Genomic DNA, 19,348 nt, shown 5'->3' with positions numbered 1-19,348 from the left:
TATATATATATAATTTAACATTGACCGTGTATACATTTAAACCATTATTAAACCTATTAACATTTTTTTGTACAAATCATTTTTTTCTATGATAAGTGATTGTCCCAATTGAGGTAACACATCTACGTTGTTTGTGATGTGGCAGGGGCGATTTGTTAGGAGGCTGAATGCTAGCTAAAACGCACACAGATGATATACAGTATATGTAGTAGCAGTAGATCACATGGTTTTTTGGGATTTCAATAAAAATAATAATAATCATAATAAAAAGCAGTTTTTTTTTTATACTCAAAACAGAGTTTATCTATTTATGGATATTTTTCTGTAGCATTTACTTTTGGGGTCATTGGTCCTTCCTGTATTAGAAAAGAAAAGATAACTAGACCAAAAAAAGAAAAGAAAAGATAACTAGACAAAAAAAAAAAAGAAAAGAAAGTAGTCCAAATGAAAATATAAAAGGCCAAGATTCTATTACACTTTGTTTCTTTGGATTATGGCCACTAGAAGGTTCTTCGCTTTTATTCTTCACATAAATATAGAGAAAATGCTATTAATATCATTTTTAATGTGTTATTTTTAAATCAACTTTGGCTATTTTTTAAATGCTGTAATAGTTTTTTTTAATGATCAATATTAATAATAATAATAATTATTATTATTACTAATATTGTTAGTAAATAATATAAATTAAATATGCGGATTTCTTTACCATTCTATTTCTTAACTTTTTACTTCAATCATGAAATTAACATTTACAATAGTCTCAATTAATAAAAAAGAAAAGAGACTAATTTTTAATAAAATAACTTCAATATGGTACTTATAATGATATGAAATTGATAGGCGAAAGGAAATTAACCGTATAAACGTCTATAGCTGGCAAAGTATTCTCTATCGTTGCTTTGATTTTTGAGTTGTCAATTAAGCCATCGTCGATTCATTCAGTAGTGATATGATTATGTATTATCCTTCTAATTGTGTACAGTAAAAATGAAAATTTATTGTTTAGTATTATTGTAACCACTATGGGCTCGCGTGATGATTAAGACAAGAGAAACACGAAAAGAAATTTAATTGTTTAGTATTGTTTTTTTTAAAAAATTAAAAAAAAGTGTGGACTACCCATTTATCCTCACAATTTTATCATTCTTATATATATATATATAAAATTTAAAAAAAAAATGTGTGGATTGCTAAGAAATAAAAATACAAAAGTTTATATTAAAAAATAGAATGATAAACACTTACTATTCTAATCAAAACATTCATTCATAATATAAACGTTTGCTATAAATTACTACATCCCAAACACACTCGAGGGTGAGAGCATCGTGATTGATAAATAAAACATAAAACTAGTATCTTTAGCTTTAAACCACAACCACGATATAAGTTGCACATTCTAAACTATTAAGTAAATATTACACATGTCATGATTAAAAATAATCGAATTACGAATCTTTTACATGTACTACACACAAGCCAACCAAAAAGCATTGAATTTTGAACCAATGCCACAACCACCATTCTCAAGATCGGAAAATTGAAGAGCATGAGCTTGAACATCTAAATTTTATCTTATGTCTATTTCATATACTAATCATCAAGTGAACATATATTATATGTAGATGTAGTAAATATCACTTTAAACTCACACACAACTACGATATTTTAGATTCAGACTCAAGACATGATATTCAACATAAAAAATATCAAAATTTATTTGTTGAGTTAGATTTTACAGACCCAAATAAATATATTTATACTACTAAATGTTTGTACTTTTATATCCACACATAATTATATATTTATACTACTAAAAGTTTAACATCACATGCACTTAAAATTTTACGCATATATCCACACATAATTAGTTTGAGTGGTAAGAGACTTAAATATTTAAAATTTCGGAGTGTTTATAATAGATTTGTTCGTTAATTGCTAAAAGAAAATTAAAATACATAAAAATATTTAAACATATCCAACACCAAGGATCACAATTGAATTTTTTGTATAAATAATTTATATGTTTTTGTAACAAGATTTTTGTTTTTTGTCAAAAATTTATTTTTTATTCTCTAAACTATAATGGTCCTCCATTCAAAAAAACCGAAATGGACACAAGATGTCGAAGATACAGTTACGCTTAATTAAATATTTGTAGGAATATAAAAAAGTTCTAAAAATACTGTAAATGACCAAACACTTTTATTGATTTTAAAAGTAAAACAAATAAAATATAAATTGGCAATTCCAACCCTCCTCCAAATATGAGAAAAATGTCCAAGTTGTCTTGGATTGGATGGACTCCACGTTGTAATGTAACATCAACATGCATATAATATAAGCATAAAAAATATATACCCATATTATTATATAGGCATATTTGTAAATTGACATGAGTAAATCTGCAGAAAGCGTGGTGAAATATATTCCCATTAATTAGTTAAGGCCTATACAAGAGAAACTACCAAAATACCCTTTTCATTGGTTTATTCTTTTTATTGCTGGAAAAACGATACACTAACAAAGAGGAAAGAAGAAGAGAACAACAACATTGTTTGTTTGTTCCTTCTTCTTTCTTTCTTTTCCTCTTCCAAATTCAATAGGAGTTAATTGGTGAATGGGAACGTTCCAAACATTTAGAAAGGCCTACGGAGCTCTTAAAGATTCCACCAAGGTTGGCCTAGCCAAGGTCAATAGCGAATACAAGGTTATACATATAATATATAAATATTATTAATTTCTCTATCTCAATTATTTATTTTCTAACTCAATATTCACATTTTCCTTTTCATTCTTTATTCTTTCAAATTAATTATATATGTTTTTGTTATCAAATAGGAATTGGACATTGCAATTGTAAAAGCTACCAGTCACGTTGAATATCCTCCAAAAGAACGTCACGTTCGGAGTGAGTATATATACACATATATATAAATTGATTAGGTCTTTTTCATTTTCATCTTATAATTTGTTTCATTAAATTGCTTTGAATATATTTTTTTGATGTGGCATGCATAGGTTGATCAATCTATTATGTTTGTTAATTTTCCATGTTGTTGCTTGCGTTAGAAGAAATTAGAAATGAAGACATTACAATAATGCCAAATTGGAATATTATTAAACTTATTTGTTATTCTATTGTGTTGATGATTTTTCTCTCTTTTGGTCTTCTTTGTAGAAATATTCTATGCAACATCAGCACAGCAACCACGAGCAGATGTAGCTTATTGCATACACGCACTTTCCAAGAGACTTTCGAAGACGCGAAATTGGATAGTAAGTCCTTTTCACACATAAGTGCATGTTCGGGTTGATATTGAATTTGATAGAATAACTAGAATCAAGACATGTAATTGCAATTGTGATAAAAACCAACTTTAAAATTTCAATAAAATCACGATATCACTTTGATTTCAGGTTGCCATAAAGACATTGATAGTGATTCATAGGATATTGAGAGAAGGTGATCCTAGTTTCAAAGAAGACCTTGTAAACTACTCACGCAGGGTACATTTTCTCCAAATATCTAACTTCAAAGATGACTCAAGTCCTCTAGGTAAATTAATCGATTAATCATTTGTTGTAAATTTTCCATTATATTGGTTTATTAAGACCCTTTTGTTATGTCAATTTTTTTAATGCATGCAGCTTGGGATTGTTCTGCATGGGTTCGAACCTATGCACAATTTTTAGAAGAAAGACTTGAATGTTTTAGAATTCTTAAATATGACATTGAGTTTGAGCGTTTAACAAAAGCATCACCAGCTTCAACTAAGGTGTGTACTTTTCTTTCAATTTGAATTTAATGCAATTTTTATTACTGTTTTCAGAAAATGAGTAAGTTTAAGCTTTGACAGGTACATAGCAGAACAAGGATGTTGACCAGTGATGGGTTGTTGGAGCAGCTGCCTGCATTGCAGCAACTTCTTTACCGACTTGTTTGCTGTCAGGTAGGCGTTATGAACTTATGTCAGTGGAGAGAAGATAGAAGTTAATTAGAGATAATGCATTTTCCAAAACACTGAAAACAATATTTTGATATTTTCAAAAATATTCAATCTATTTTTAAAATGCCTTTTCAAAAACTTCCATAATGACTTTCCTCTAATGTTTAATTTATCAATGGAGGTAGAAACAGGAAACACCTACAGGCCTAATATGTTGTGCTACATCTGCATGAAACATTGTTGCTCTTTCTTTCCTTTAGATAACATTTAATTTGATTTTATACATTGCAGCCTGAAGGATCAGCTTTCAACAATTATCTAATACAATATGCATTGGCCCTGGTATGAATGTTTAGTTTGTACTCTTTCACATAATAGCAATTTTAAGTATTAGTTTAGACAATGTTGTGTCAATTCTGTCATTTTTTTTAAAATATAAAAAGAAACATGTTCAAGTGTAGAATTGCAAATAGCTTTGCAAAATTTATATATGCATAGGAGAATCTTTTAGAATTATATCCATATAATTCTTACTCTGATCAATAGAACTAATTGAAGAGATGGTTTTTCTCTCCATGTTAGTGACTACAGTACATTATGAATTAGACTGTGAAATTGCTACCCTCGTGGATTTATTTCATTGAATGAATTTTTTTTTGTAGCCTAATTCATCCTTATAGTATCTATTTGTTTCTTCATTAAAAAATATTATTTTGACTTGGAATCCATTTCTTTAGTATTGTGAGTTGTGACTATTTCTCTAACAATACTTTTTCTCTTCTGGAAATATCATTCAGGTATTGAAAGAAAGCTTTAAAATATATTGTGCCCTCAATGATGGAATCATAAAACTTGTTGACGAGGTAATGTCTATCTCACTTCAATTTATTTATTTTGATCAAATCACTTGAATATTGAATGGAACTAACTAATGAAGTTAAACCGCAGTTCTTTGATATGACGAGATACGACGCGATAAAGGGTTTGCTTATTTATAAAAGAGCTGGCAAACAGGTCTATAATGATGCTTTACTTAACAGACCATCTTGTTGTCAAAATTGAATTATATTTAATACTCAACAAGGTTTTCCTAATTGATGATTTTTTTTTGCTATGCAGGCTGAAAATCTTGCTGATTTCTATGAATACTGCAAGGGCTTGGACCTTGCTAGGAATTTTCAATTTCCAATTCTGAGACAGGTTCTTTGTTTGTCATTATTATGTATATTTCATTTGATATCAAATGATTTGTGACTAAATTATTTCCTGATATAAACAGCCACCACCCTCTTTTGTTGCCACAATGGAAGAATACATTAAAGAAGCACCTCCAACAGGCAATGTTAAGAGACTGGTAAGAAAAATACCATGAAAACATTTTTAATTATTACCCTATTTTACATGTTTTTATCATTACATTTTTCTCAACAATCTTGCATCTATATTTTGGTTCAAGTTATTGTGCATGACTCAACAACATCATTGAGTTTTCTTTATTTGTTGCAACTGGAATCTTAAAGAAACCACTACAATGCCCAAACAAAGCTATGTTTTTTCTTAAACATGTTGTAATATTAATTTTTCTTAAACTTTTATGCATGCCCCCAATGTATATGGAGGATATGTTATTATTTGTTAACAAAGGTCATTCAACATCAGGAGTATCAAGAAAATGATCAATCACCAAAGAAAGAACCAGAAGAAAAAGAAACTGAAAAGCCTGAAGCAATTGAGAAAGAAGCTGAAGAAGTCAAGGAGGAAGAACCTACTGATAAGGATCAAACAGAGGAGGCTGAACTTCCTCCTCTGATATCAACTGATGATGATACTGATGATTTGCTGGTCTGTTTTGGTTATTATGTGCTAATGGTTTTCTTGTTTGTGATATTTGGTTTGATGGAATAACATAAGTATTTGTCCACCTTTGCAGGGTCTAAATGAAATAAATCCAAAAGCTCAAGAACTAGAAGAAAGCAATGCTTTGGCTCTAGCAATTCTACCACCTGGCGGTAAGGCCTAGATTAAATGATAGTTGATTAAAGTCATGTTTGGATAAACAACTTAATTAAATACTTAAGCTATAAGCTCTTATCATATAAGTGGTTATGTCATAAGCCAATTCGATTTTACAGTGCATGCCCCTAAATAATTGAGATTGCAATTTGCTTCACCAATATATGCTAGAATGATATTCATTATCTAGTCTTCCAGAGGCTAAAATAATTACTTAACAAAACACAATAGTTGAGAAAAGTTGTAGAGTAACTAGCTGTCTCTTCAGCTCTATAGTGTGAAATCAAGTAGTAAAAATGGGAAATGATTCTGTAATAGTTCAGCAATAGTTTTCATATGGATAATTCTATAAAAATCCATGAGAATACCTCCATATATATATATATATATATATATATATATATATATATATATCTTTTCCCCCCTTTTAAACTTCAATCATATTGTTGACCCAAAAAAAAAACCTTCAATAATATACATCATTTAGCTAACCATGCTTGTTGTTTGATACTTGATCCAATTCTAAAGAGTTTTCAAATTTTATGTAGGGAGAAAATTGAACAATCTTGCTTTGACTAATATAAGTGGAGCTTCTGGTTGGGAACTTGCACTTGTTACAACACCAAGCAAACACACGAGCGAAGCGCCAGATCGCAAAATGGTTTGTGTTACCACTTCATCACTTGCTATCATATAGGTTCACACACATCAATAACATAAGACTCCTGTTTGAAAACAGTAGCTATGTGCACACCATATATAATCAAATTACAGTACTTTGAGTAGTATGTTCTAGATAGATGTGGCAAATTTCTAGATTAATGTTGTTGAAAATGATTTTATTACAAGTGATTTATGAAGCACTGCCACAAACATCGATATCGAAGACGACACTGACTTTGACATTGACATGTAGAAACTTGTTAATAAGTGAAAAAATAGAAGTGATTGAATTGAATCATATGTGTCGGTGTTAGACACGTTTGCAATCTAAAGTTTCAGTGCTACATTACTAATGACAGTTAAGAAAAACTCATACATAAAATGTTGCATTGAAGTCATGCTAAAGTTCTTTTCATATTTTTAAGCTCATTGAGATTACAGTTAATCCTTCAAACCTGTAAAAAGATAACACCGTTGTTCTCTCTTATGATGAGTCAGGCTGGTGGATTTGACAAGCTATTGCTAGACAGTTTGTATGAAGATGAAAATGCCAGAAGACAACTTCAACTCCAAAATGCGGGTTATGGATATGGAGGAGGGATGGCTATAAATAATCCATTTGATAATTATAATAATCAGCAACAAGATCCATTTGCAATATCCAACAATGTAGCACCTCCATCTAATGTACAAATGGCATTAATGGCTCAACAACAAATGATGTTCCAACAACAACAACAACAACAAATGATGTTCCAACAACAACAACAACAAATGATGTTCCAACAACAGCAGCAACAACAATACAACATGATGATGGTTCCTTACCAGCAGCAGCAACATTCACAAGCTCATTACCCTCAACAGATGTCAGTTATGGGTTCTTCTAATCCATTCGGAGATCCTTTACCTGTACCTAGCTATTCTTATAGTTCCATGCACCATCAAGGGAACTACAATATAATGTAGACGTCACTCTCTTTCTCACCACAAAAAGGATGAAACTTTTGTTATTTGAAGCAGGGTTAATCCAAGTATTTGTAACCATCAGTGATTAATTTTTCATTTGGCCGTCTTGTTCGCACACTTGCACCCACTCACATTAAAAGGTTAATTTTTTATATAAAAAATTCCAAAGAGTAATGGTCCAAAATTAGAAACTGAGTAATCAAGACAAATCACACTTCATTAACCTTACTAGATCAACCTCGAAAAGTGAACTCGATGTTTCAACTTTGTCTTAAAAGCAATCTTAAACTTTGTCATCGTTAAATCGAGATCAGATGACCAATATTTCAACTTCGTACATTGATTCTAATTCTAAAAAGCAGAATTAGAAGGTTAATCATTCAATGTTGGTCAAAATTGGTGACTTTATGATTATAGTAAATTCAAATCCAGGATTGTCATCAATATTATTAATAGTAGTTTAGGACTACTTTTGCAACCTCCAAATAAATGAGATTATAGGAATGAATCATAATTTATTTCACTTCATGTAATGTAACACAAATACATGTACATATGGATTCCTCTAAACATCTTCAAAACTTGATATATTCATAAACTGCAGAAGTAAAGCAGATGACACTTGTATCATTAACACTGCTAAAGAATCGTAATTACAAATTACAAAGAATATACAGTATATATATACAGGTCAACCTAAGGTTCGTCTCACATCTCAGACAAAAGGTTGCTAATTTTGCGGAGCTCCTTGAGAGCTGACATGGCAGTAACCTGCCCTTTGCCAATCATAACATTTGTAGACATATTATTATCCACTGAAGCTCCTTGACCATGCTCTTGTTGGAAAGCAGATTCAATCACCTGTTACAAAAAAAATACAGTCCTTAGATAACTTTTCTGAAACATCAGTTTAGGATGATCACATCACATTTCAATCCTCAAAATTCTATTTTGAGTTCACTCACTAACTTGTTATGGAATTTTAGTGACAATAAAAAAGAATCTTACCTGAATATGCTCAAGCATGGACTGCCCAATATTCCTCAAAGTTCCCATCACATTCTGGTCTACAGATTCTCCTTTAAAATTAACAGGACTGCTATGCTCACAAGCAGTAGATGAGGGTACTGTATTACTTTGATTATTACTACAATTGTTGGTGGGTTTTACAGCCTCATCAGAAGCACCAACTCTTTTATCAGACATTAAATCGCCGTTATTACGACCAAACTTCCAAAGCCACTGGAATTTATTTAGTTTTCTATCTTTAGAAAGTGCGGCCGAATTTCCTGTGGAATCATTATTCCACCCTGGCACCTGAGACATGTTACTCTCGGGATGATTGGAAATTGGAAGAGGCGAATCAACGGGACTACAATGTGAAGTTTCATTAATTTCATCAAGGGAAAAATTAGACCCAACACTACTTTTCAGTGAGTTATTTTCATGATCTTTGATCTCATTAGGAGGACTAGCTGGGTTCAATGAGTTTTCCTCACTAACAGTGTTTCTATTTAGACGTCTATCCTCACCACAGTAATTGTTGCTGCCTTCAGAGCCATCATCTAGTTGCTCAACTTCAACCGCAACCGAATGATTATCCTGCTGGCACAAGATTTCATGATTGTAGAGTTTTTCTGTATCTTCCTCTGACCCAAGTTCCTTGGAAAGATCTTCTAACAAATTGCGCTTAACAGATGCCTTAGATTCCTTTTGACCACTCGTAATCCTTGACGAAGACGGGTCAGATTCCGTTCTTTTCAAACTTAACTTGACCTTTTCTGTCCATCTCTTTTTCTGAGATGGAACCTGTTTTTCTACTCCATCTTGTTTTAGTTCTTCAGCACGGTGGACAACTCTCCACTTTTCTTCCCAGTAGCTATTATCAGGTATTAAGTTCGTAGGAGTTTTAGGCGAGCCTGATTCACATGGAATGGTAATTGATCTTGTAATAACCGATTTACCCTTGTTCTCATACTCTACAAATGTAGGTGTTGAGGATGAAATTTCAGTGCTTAATGCAAGAGTCTGCAAGGATTTAGCCTTTTCTATTAGTTTTTTAATGTCCGTGTTTTCGGGGAAGCTTAATAATCTCTGGAGACAGATTGTAGGATTTTCGGTCGCAAGTAGTGAAGATCTTAAATGAAGTAACATTGCCACAGCAATAGCTGAGATAAATGCTCCACGAGATGAATGTAAGATCCTAAAACCAGGGTCTGTGTTGTCCTCCACGTGCTTTTCGATTTTACTATTATCTGATAAAAAGATTTCATCCCAAATGATCAAGAGGTTGTCAAGTGGAAATTCCCGTCCAAATAAAACTCTCAACCAGCGCAGAGCAAAGTACTGAGGTTCAACCCCGAGATCAACAAGATGGCTATACAGAGATGAATCCACATGAGACAGCAAATGATACAATGCAGCAGAAGCTTCAATTACGGGTGGCAAACCAGTATGAGACCCAGCAACAGGGGAATAAGAGAAAAAATCGGCCATTGCAACTGAACCGTGGGCCCCATTCATTAAAGCGTCAAACATACAGTAAGCATCATGCTCGATAAATTTCTCAGATAAAACAACGCCCAGTTCACCTTCAGCCCCATAAGCGTCACTTAGCAATACAATAGTCTGTATCTTAGGATCAAGCTCATCAAGACTCTTGATATTTGTTGCATTTCCATGGGAGCCAATTTCATCCTTTGTCGAGTCTGAAGATTTTCTAAAATCAAAGCTGTAAGAAAGATCATTATCTTGACAACAGAGACTATCAAATCTGTCTGTGAAGTGGTCGTCGTAAACTTTTCGAACTTCTACAACGCGCTCGACATCAACTTGGAGAACATAAAGCAAAGGAGCAAGTAACTCATGCATTCCTACAAAATAAATGAATGAAAAATGCTCAATAATGTTGGTTCAAATAGATACCGAGTAACAGGTTTTTTGCTGATAAATACCAAGTAACAGGTTTTCCATCAAGTTAATCATTTAATAATCTGTAACTAAAGCACATTGGCGATAGCCTAGAGAGCATGAGATTCGCAATGAACAAAGCATATGATGTGCCTTCTGGTGATTGGTAAAGTAAAGCTTTCATTCAATTACATGTGCTAATGTGCTATGTCTAGTTATATAAGGTTGCAATGAAAAATAATACACCCATCATAAATGAGAAAGTTCACTACAATATAGATTAATGTAAATTAACCATTTAAGCACGTTTACTTACATAGTTGGAAGAAAAATTAAAAATCATCACAAAGTGCGAAAACATATTTAGGATGAAAGTAAAATGTATTGTGTGTAGCTATTGGTTGGCTGAGCAATTTACCTTGTCTATAACCATACCCGGGGTGTTTAAGACACCATAATAATAAAATTCGTCTCAATATGCCTTGGCACCCTTGTGTCTGGAAATAGTTGCCATGTTCTGGGTATAAACGTGATAAATCCTGATCAACCATCCTCTCTAGCTCGGCATTGCGAAAAAAGCGACCCCATGTACTGTCTGCATATAAAGAACATTTTATTGTCACCACAGATAGAGTTCAAAAACAAGAGAGGCGGAGAGGGTTAGATAGACTAGCTAGAAATATACACAATGGTATTCCAAATTTTGGAGACAGCACTAAGTAAATAGGAATTTATGACAATTTATGACAGAATATCGGCGAAATGAGGGAAATAGATTTATTTATCCAATCATGAAATATGAAGAAGCAATGGAATGTGAAAAATGTGCCAAGGTTTACTTGGATTTTGTGAAAGTGGGTTATCCATGACAAGATTGGGTGAACTAGTTCCATCCTTTGTAATGTGGGGATCAACCAAGAGCCTCCCTCTCAAACTAGCATACCTGACAAGATCAGAAACAGTACATGTAAAATAAGCAAAGACATGTCTAAAAATAAAATGCAATTGGAGCATACACGAACATGACAGACACCAAGAAACACTTGGATCTCGTCTCTCAAGATGGCAACACTACAGTATAAAATACATGACCTATAAATTAATGCCAAACGCCGAAATCCATATAATAATTTACACAAATAGTCCTCAGTGCCAAATCAAGAAACAAAATTTATTCATTTCTTCCAATGAAACAATACCTTGATATAAAATGATAATGACATGACAGAAAAACAAAAACAAAAATGTAGTATTGACTTTAACTGAATGAATAGAGATCAACATCTCATACCAGCATTCGCGAATGAAAATTGTCAACAATGTATTTCCATATGATTGTATTGTATCTACATCTTTAAAAAAAATTAAAAAATACCTTAAAGGTGTGCTTATTGAGAATAATAACCAATTACATACAAAGTTAAAAACAAAAACACCAATAGCTAGGAACTTGGGATATTTTAGTAACTCTGAATAGAAAGTTAATTAAAACACCCATCAATAAAGCTATGAACTTTGCACTGAATGTAAGGAAAACAATTATCCAAATACCGTAAATTGGATTAAATTTAAAACCCAATGTTAGAAAAATGAATTTATTTTTACATCCTTGGAGAATTGGATCAAAAAAACAAAACAAAAACACTAATATGGCATGATTAGCTTACCCCCTTCTAGAATTAGCGGTGGCACGACGAAGATCATCAAAGGAAGTTGAAGAAGAAGATGGCAAAACACCAAGATTTACACGCCACTGCAAGCCTCTAAGATTATCGAATAGCTGACTCTCCGACGCCGGTGCCGGAGAAATGGTGTCGGAGGTTAAAGAAGGCACCGACGATGTTATTGGCAATGGCGGATCCAATAGAGCCGGCGGCATGATTCTCCGGCACCGACTGAAATGGACAGAGACAACTATAATCCAGAAAATGAGACGAATTAATTGAATTTGTGTGGTAAAAAATGAAGATTTAAGGAAGAGATGAGAGAATTGTTGAAGAAGAAACAGAATTGAATTGGGTAAGAAGGAGGAAAGAGAGAATGAAATGGAAATTAGTTACGTGGCAATTTGGGAGATGGCAGAGAAAATAAATTATTGGTCTGCTGATTTTTTTGCCTCTCTATTATTGTGAGAACAGAGATAAAGCAAAGAGACACGGAAATGGAAATAAATTAACCTACAGATATAAACGATAGGAAAATAATTTTTATAAGTCATATACATACAAAATTTGCTTATATGTCTCTCTCTTAATATGGTCAAAAAAATAAGATAATCTAAATCTATTAAGATAAAGAGTTTAGATGTCCTTAAATATTTGAGAATTTATATAATTTAAATATTAAACGTATACTTTTCTCTTTTTTTATAAATAGATACTCATATATTTGAAGAGATTTTAACTTTTGTTTAAATGACAAACATTATTTATAAATTCATATACGAAAATAAATTTTTCAATCTAAAACTAAAGTACCACAAAATTTGTTTAGTCTAATTAATAAAATTTTCCATCTTCATATTTAAAGTGTATGAAGTTGGTCATTAGATTATTTAACCTCAAAAATCTATGAAAATTAATTTGGGTTTTATTTAGGGGTATAATTGAAAGAAGAAAAATGATAAATAATACCTATACATTCATCTTATGCTAAGAGAAAAATAAATATATATTATTGATGTGATAAAAAAAAGATAGAGAAAAAATAAAATATTTAATGAACATTAGAGAGTTATAAATATTTAAATATCACAACTTTAGAAAAATTAGGGGTGTAATTAAAAAAAATCACAACTATTATTTTAGTCTCTTAACTTATTATCTAGTTTCACTCTAGTTTCATAATAATTTTCTATTCAGTTTTTGTTCAAGTTGATATTTTTTATTAGTTTTTGACAAAAAAACGTTAAATTTTATAAAATCTTGTTTATTTTACGCATCATAAATTTATAATCTCATTAATTCTAAAAATTATTAAAATCTATGACTTTCGAACTCATATATTTCAAATCCATAAATTACAATTTCAATTTCATAACATTTCACACTCGCAAAAATAAAAAATATCTTCAAACTCATTATGTTTTTCTTAATCTTAAAAATCACCTTCTTTTAAGAAACAATTTCTTCAAATTTAGACATAAAAATCATATTCTGTAAAAGAAAAAAGTGATAAAAAAATTCAATATCAATGATTTGAAATAATTTTGATTAAAGCTTAAATAAAATATAACTTAGACAAAAGAATTTGTACTGATTTAGTTATCAAGAAATAGAAACTAAATAAAAAATATATATTTTGTATAAAAAAGAAAAAAGAATAATGTGGAAAAAGTACATAAAGATGGAGATAAAATAAAAGTATTGAGAAATAAATTTTGAGGATTTTTCATTTTCATTTTTTTGACTTTGATAGATTACGAATTGAAAATAAGAGACGTTACTTTTGGGTTAAAAACTAACTAACGGAAACGATAAACTTAATCAACGGAAGTTTAGTTAAATGATAAAAGAATAACGAAAAATAATCGTTAGTGTTACATCCCTTCCAAATACGGATTCCTTCAGCTGCAAGAACTCTGATGCATTGCGTTGTTTTCGAGTAAGTTTTCAAACTGTGCTGAAATAGTTGCTATTTGGTATCCGATTAATGTATGTGTGTGCGTGCTGAAAGATTATGCAAATATTTCCATAAACATATTTCTGAATGATTTGCTACTAATTCTTGCACTTAAACCACATATCTGTCATTGACTGTTCTTGATAGCTATAACTTGAAGTTCTTGCTAACGTGCGCTTTAAGTTGAGATATGTGCTATCGTTATTCATTTATTCATAGAAATTAGTACATTCAATGATTTTCTTAAGAAGAGTGCACAACCTTCATATGAAACAAAGGGAGTATTATTTTCAAATGGAAATCAGGAATCAGCTATGCTTCCGTGTCGAAACTTTTGAAATTAATTCTAATTTATGTGGAATTTGTGTCTCATTCCTTAATTATTGTGATCTTTGAATTCTTGTTGAAAAAATTATTGTCACTAATTAGAACTTCAAGATTTACGACTGATTCCTAATGAGTTATGAACACCTGTTGTTTCTTGATCCATAATGTAATTGTGTTTGCTTCTATTGAAATTGGGTGTGCTATTCCTTGATGTTTTCAACTCTTCTAAATTTAAAATATCTGTGTATAAGAATGGTTGAATATTTTTGGCATTTGTGGCTGTGAATTCAATGGGTCTTGTTTCCAGTTTGTTACATTTCGGCTTGAAAGTTGAATGTTTAAATGTCATTTTTTTGCGTTGAAGGCTTAAACTACTGGGAATTTGGAATGAAATTGAAACTGTCTTTTAGAAAATTATTGAAATCTAAGGTCCATATGCATTATTTATGCTCCATTAATTGTTGTTTGTACTGTGCCTGCCAAGACATATACCAACTGAAATCGTCTGTTTCAAACACAGAGAGGTGTATACTGATCTCACTTTCTCTCAGCTTGAAGAATCAACCAGTGTTTGCCCCCATTTATTTTGTGGTAAAAGCACCACTTTAGGCTTTCTGATTGGCATGGCTGATTTTCTGACCTCTACCCACCGAGCCAAGTGGATCTTCTCTCCTCAACAACTGGTACTTGTTTTCTTACTATCTTCGCTATTCATTTTAAACCGCAATTCACAACACCTTTGTCCTTCAACTAACAAACCCTGATCATCACCTTTCTTTGCATGGGTTCATTCAATTGCTTTAGTTAGATAGTGGGTTGGGTGGATAATTTTGATTTATTGCTAGTTTAAATTTACTGTTTTTTTATTCAAGTGGCACACATGAGAAATTCAATTTTCTCTTATATTATGTGTGTAACTCATTACTTTTTCTTTCCTTGTATCTACTTTCATTTTAGGTTGAGAAATATACAGCTGCTAATCAGAGAGCCAAACAAATCCTAGAGAAGGTCACAGTCTTAGTCTACTTTGTACATACATACCTTCATAAACTGATGAGAATTTCAATTTGAGAACTTTTAGGACCATAACCGTATACTCATTTATTGTTTTATATATTCTCTGATGTTGTAAACTCATGTGGAAGTGGAACTGCTTTTATCTTATTCCCTACTGATAAAATATTTCATGATAATATGATATCATTTAATAGCTTACTACTGGGTTGCTAATTACTACTAATCTATTTTAAAGGGTGGAGTAACTCTAATGGAAGTAGATGTTGACGGGTCTTTGTCATATCCTGAACCCCAGACGACTGCAAGCGATAATGGTGAAGCTATTTCTGAAATTTGATTCCGTCCCTTTTCCCCTCGATCGTATAAAAAACATTCTGTCTTTTGAAAATTATTTTGTTCCCATTGTTTGTGAATTTCTATTTTCAACTGTTCACAAGAGCTGTATTTTATTTCAGCTGAAAAGCATTCTCAGATAAAACCTGTTAGTATTGAAGAAGAACAATGTATAAAGGTTTTTTATGAAAACAAGCTACAAGAAGTGTGTAACAATTTGCATTTCCCTCATAAGATCCAGGTATGCAAGCTCTTTTCTGGGTATTTTAAATTAATTGTGAAGCAGTCTGTGTCAATATAATAATTACGGCAACACTTGTTTTCTGTAGTCATCCTTTTGAAATAGTTTATGATACACAGGCAACAGCGCTCATCTTTTTTAAAAGGTTCTATCTGCGATGGTCGGTGATGGAACATCAACCAAACAATCTAATGTAAGATTTACTGCACTCTTCAGTCTTGACTAATGATTTACTGCACTCGTTTTTTAAAATATTAAGTAGGAATTCAGATTTCAGACTCACTGGTCATTATGGTGAACTCATGCTTAGTTTATTAATTGTTTGAAAATGTTAAAATTGGTTAGGATATTGCACCTGATGCACTGCTGAGAGATGGATTGGTTATCAGTTTTCTCTTTTGATTAATCTTTTTATCCCGTTGAATGGATTACTTATTTTTTATGATATCATTTGTTTGATTACATGTGTGGCCGTCATATACTTCATCAAATTTGGCATTCTTATACATTAGCTTCTCAGTAACTCAAAGGAAACCTTTGTACAGGTTGACCTGCATATATGCTGCTTGTAAAATAGAAGAAAATCTTGTATCGGCTGAGGAGCTCGGTAAGAGGGTTTCCCAGGATCATGAAATAGTTCTCTGTAATGAGATGATAGTTTATCAGGCACGGATAGGTCACAGATATCAAATTGATCTAGTTTTTTTTTAATGTACTTTTTAATTCATCTATGACAAGAAACCCTGGTTTTGTAGAGCCTGGAATTTGAGCTTATTGTTTATACTCCATATCGCTCAGTTGAAGGTTTTAATTATATGGAGGTTCGTCTAGTTGGCTGTATGGAACTCTTTTTAAATGTCTACAATTTTTTGCATTTCAAAATAAATTTGCAGCTTTCTCTCTTTTTCATTTTCGATTAATAATTCTATTATGACTTGTCTGCCATTAGCATTATTTTTTTAATGATTTTATATTGAACTGGAAATTGTTACTATGGGAATTGACAGGAACTTTGCAATGCTGGTGAGGACAAGCGTCAGGTACTAGTCTTTTTGTCCAGTGTAATCATCAGGCTGAGCACATTGTTGTGGTCATTGGTGCATGAATTATTTTTGGCTTATGATTTTATATGCAGGAAGGTTCTCCGGTACCATTCCCCCTTTTTTTGGACAATTACTGGTCTTACTTATTACTTGTCCAAGATTGAGATCGTTTTAAGTTTTTGAGAACTGCACAACATGCAGTTTCTTTCTTGATTGTAAATGATCTCATTCTCTTCATCCACATGTATTGTCTACTTGAAGTATAATGCAACAATTTATTTTAATTACTTTTTATCTAGTCAACTCTTGTTGATTATAAAGAAATAGTTACTTGTTTCATGATAGTTTTTCTCCTGCTGTATAGGCTTTGCAAAATACAGCAAGACTGGAAGTTGATAAAATGATGCTTACAGATGCACCACTCTTATTTCCTCCTGGACAGGTATTCTCCAAATAATCTGTAAATTTTGAAACACCCTTGTAGCATTTTGTGTTTTTTTGTGACAACAATAGTCTGTATCTTCCTGCTGCAGTTGGCCTTGGCCGCCCTGCGTAACTCAAATGCACTCCATCAAGTTGTTGACTTCGATAGGTACTTGTTTCACATGTTTCACATGTTTCTTTGTGATAGTCACCCCAGCCCCCCAAAAAACCATTTCCTTTAGCTTTTGCTTGTTTCACAATCATGTAACAACAAAGTGATCTGCCCGGGTTGTGATTTATAGTTGATTCTTTGAACAATTAATGCCACTTGGATACTGGCATTAATTGCAGTTTTCTGAGCAGAGTTTTTTCACATCAGAATTCCACGCATACGATGGCCGAGCTTCTTGAATCATTGGATGCAATTGATTCTTTGGTAATTGTTTTTCATCCTAGTAGTTGTTTGCTAAACCAATGATGCGTATTTCCAATTTTTCTTTTGTATGAGCTTAGTAATGTGGTTTTATTCTGTTTACATGGTCCAATGTTACCTTGGCTATGTATGCAGGTTAGGAAATACAGAAGTCCTTCAGAGAAGGAATTGGAGCATATCAACGGGAAACTGAAGTCTTGTTGGGGTCTTTAGCTCTCATGGCGAGTAATTCCTTTACCCTTTTAGGTAGAACTGCTTATTGGCCCTTCATATGACAGCCACCCCACAACGACGAGGGCCCAAAAAGAAATTTTAAGAGATATTTTCTTGTTATTATTAGAGGGGAGAAATCAAATCACAAGTCCAGAAAGAGCTCTAGTTTTATATTCCTTTCAATTGAGGTACTCATCTTCTGCATTTTGGAAGGTTCCTTTTTTTTTTTTTTTTTTTTTTTATTGAAGATGAAGAACGGTGTATAGAAAAAAAAAAGGAAGACTTGTTGTCTCAAACGAAAGGTAACATTTACCTCACTATAGGTTCTAGAGCATTAGTGTCTGACCAAGAATCTTTGGAAAACTCCTGCAGCAAGCTTACAAGTGAGTCTGATTTTGGGAAGTTTGCTGCTCTGCGTATGTCTCTTGATTGCCTTTGGTATGACATTTATATTTTGATTGCCTGTTGCTTGATAAATTAATGTTGCATCATGACTAATTTGTATTTGATTCATATGCGGGAATACTTTATAGGTTCGGATTCAAAGCTGTAGTTGTGTTCTGTGCAAATTTGCCGAGGACTGGACTATCAACATTTAAGTGACTCTTGCGAAGACAATAGTTGTTAAAATTGGTTTAAAAAAATTATGATTTAGAGTCTATTGCATGGTTCTGCATTATCCAATAAGTTTGTGTTGTGAATTGGTTTTGAACAAAAAAAGAGACAAAATTGCAATGGTTGTTGGTATTTGAATTCTAGAGCGACCCTTTTGTTTTTTCAAATTCCTTTTATCTGTTGCAACTTTTCATTTGAGGATTAATTCAATAATTATGCACTCAGATAAGAGGGATTAGTAGAGTGGCTGCATGCTTATGTATTTATTTTTTTCAAATATAATGGTAGATGTTTATGTTGTCTTTAAATAGAATCTTGCAATTTGATTTTTATGCTGACCTCGCGTGAAGTGTAGAGGAAAGATAATTTTGGGTGTTGAACCTAATATTCTTGAGATGCCTTGTTTGATCTTTGATTGCAAAAGGTCAATTATTAAATGAAACAAAGTTTCTGAAGTGTCTTTTAGCTTCATTAGACTAGGTTGGTGCTTTATTAGCTATCAGTGTGGTGCACATAATGTAGGATCATGAATAAGGCATCTCAGGCATGTTGGAAATAGGAAACACCATTACGT

At 32.1% G+C, this 19,348-nt stretch overlaps 4 protein-coding genes across 17 annotated transcripts in view; 3 read left to right on the top strand and 1 right to left on the bottom strand.

Moving 5' to 3' along the window:
• LOC101508698 (protein CHLOROPLAST IMPORT APPARATUS 2-like) overlaps positions 1-287 on the top strand; it is a 3,604-nt gene extending 3,317 nt beyond the window's left edge. The window contains exon 3 of the mRNA XM_004507840.4: positions 146-287. Coding sequence (XP_004507897.1) covers positions 146-178 — 33 coding nt within the window. The 3' untranslated portion in view covers positions 179-287. The remainder of the gene's footprint in view (positions 1-145) is intronic.
• A 2,231-nt stretch (positions 288-2,518) lies between these two features.
• On the top strand, positions 2,519-7,694 carry LOC101508166 (putative clathrin assembly protein At5g57200). The gene is made up of 15 exons (XM_004507838.3): positions 2,519-2,713; positions 2,845-2,914; positions 3,185-3,282; positions 3,424-3,562; positions 3,655-3,782; positions 3,864-3,956; positions 4,245-4,295; positions 4,751-4,816; positions 4,902-4,967; positions 5,073-5,153; positions 5,233-5,307; positions 5,613-5,795; positions 5,884-5,962; positions 6,515-6,627; positions 7,128-7,694. The coding sequence occupies exons 1-15, from the start codon at positions 2,624-2,626 to the stop codon at positions 7,596-7,598; spliced, it is 1,803 nt and encodes a 600-aa protein (XP_004507895.1). The 5' UTR covers positions 2,519-2,623; the 3' UTR covers positions 7,599-7,694.
• Positions 7,695-8,093: 399 nt separating this feature from the next.
• LOC101507853 (uncharacterized) lies at positions 8,094-12,668 on the bottom strand. The gene is made up of 5 exons (XM_004507837.4): positions 12,176-12,668; positions 11,348-11,451; positions 10,927-11,103; positions 8,607-10,471; positions 8,094-8,459 (listed from the first exon to the last, which is right to left on the bottom strand). The coding sequence occupies exons 1-5, from the start codon at positions 12,385-12,387 to the stop codon at positions 8,307-8,309; spliced, it is 2,511 nt and encodes an 836-aa protein (XP_004507894.1). The 5' UTR covers positions 12,388-12,668; the 3' UTR covers positions 8,094-8,306.
• A 1,284-nt stretch (positions 12,669-13,952) lies between these two features.
• LOC101507540 (cyclin-H1-1-like) lies at positions 13,953-19,348 on the top strand. 14 transcript variants are annotated; one of them, XM_073370876.1, is made up of 16 exons: positions 13,953-14,111; positions 14,977-15,139; positions 15,414-15,464; positions 15,709-15,787; positions 15,929-16,047; positions 16,167-16,240; positions 16,593-16,713; positions 16,803-16,868; positions 17,055-17,087; positions 17,455-17,532; positions 17,624-17,682; positions 17,893-17,949; positions 18,082-18,171; positions 18,287-18,347; positions 18,532-18,597; positions 18,693-19,348. In XM_073370876.1, exons 1-13 carry the CDS (start codon positions 14,092-14,094, stop codon positions 18,137-18,139), a joined length of 978 nt encoding a protein of 325 aa, XP_073226977.1. In that variant the 5' UTR covers positions 13,953-14,091; the 3' UTR covers positions 18,140-18,171; positions 18,287-18,347; positions 18,532-18,597; positions 18,693-19,348. The 14 variants fall into 14 exon arrangements, with proteins under 14 accessions (XP_073226977.1, XP_073226976.1, XP_073226975.1 ...); XM_073370875.1 differs by having other exon boundaries at positions 18,483-18,597; XM_073370874.1 differs by having other exon boundaries at positions 18,082-18,192.

The sequence above is a fragment of the Cicer arietinum genome, chromosome 7 (genome assembly GCF_000331145.2).
Source record: "Cicer arietinum cultivar CDC Frontier isolate Library 1 chromosome 7, Cicar.CDCFrontier_v2.0, whole genome shotgun sequence".
NCBI lineage: Eukaryota > Viridiplantae > Streptophyta > Magnoliopsida > Fabales > Fabaceae > Cicer > Cicer arietinum.
Note: the sequence above shows the minus strand (reverse complement) of the source record. Positions and strands in the feature narration are given on the sequence as shown.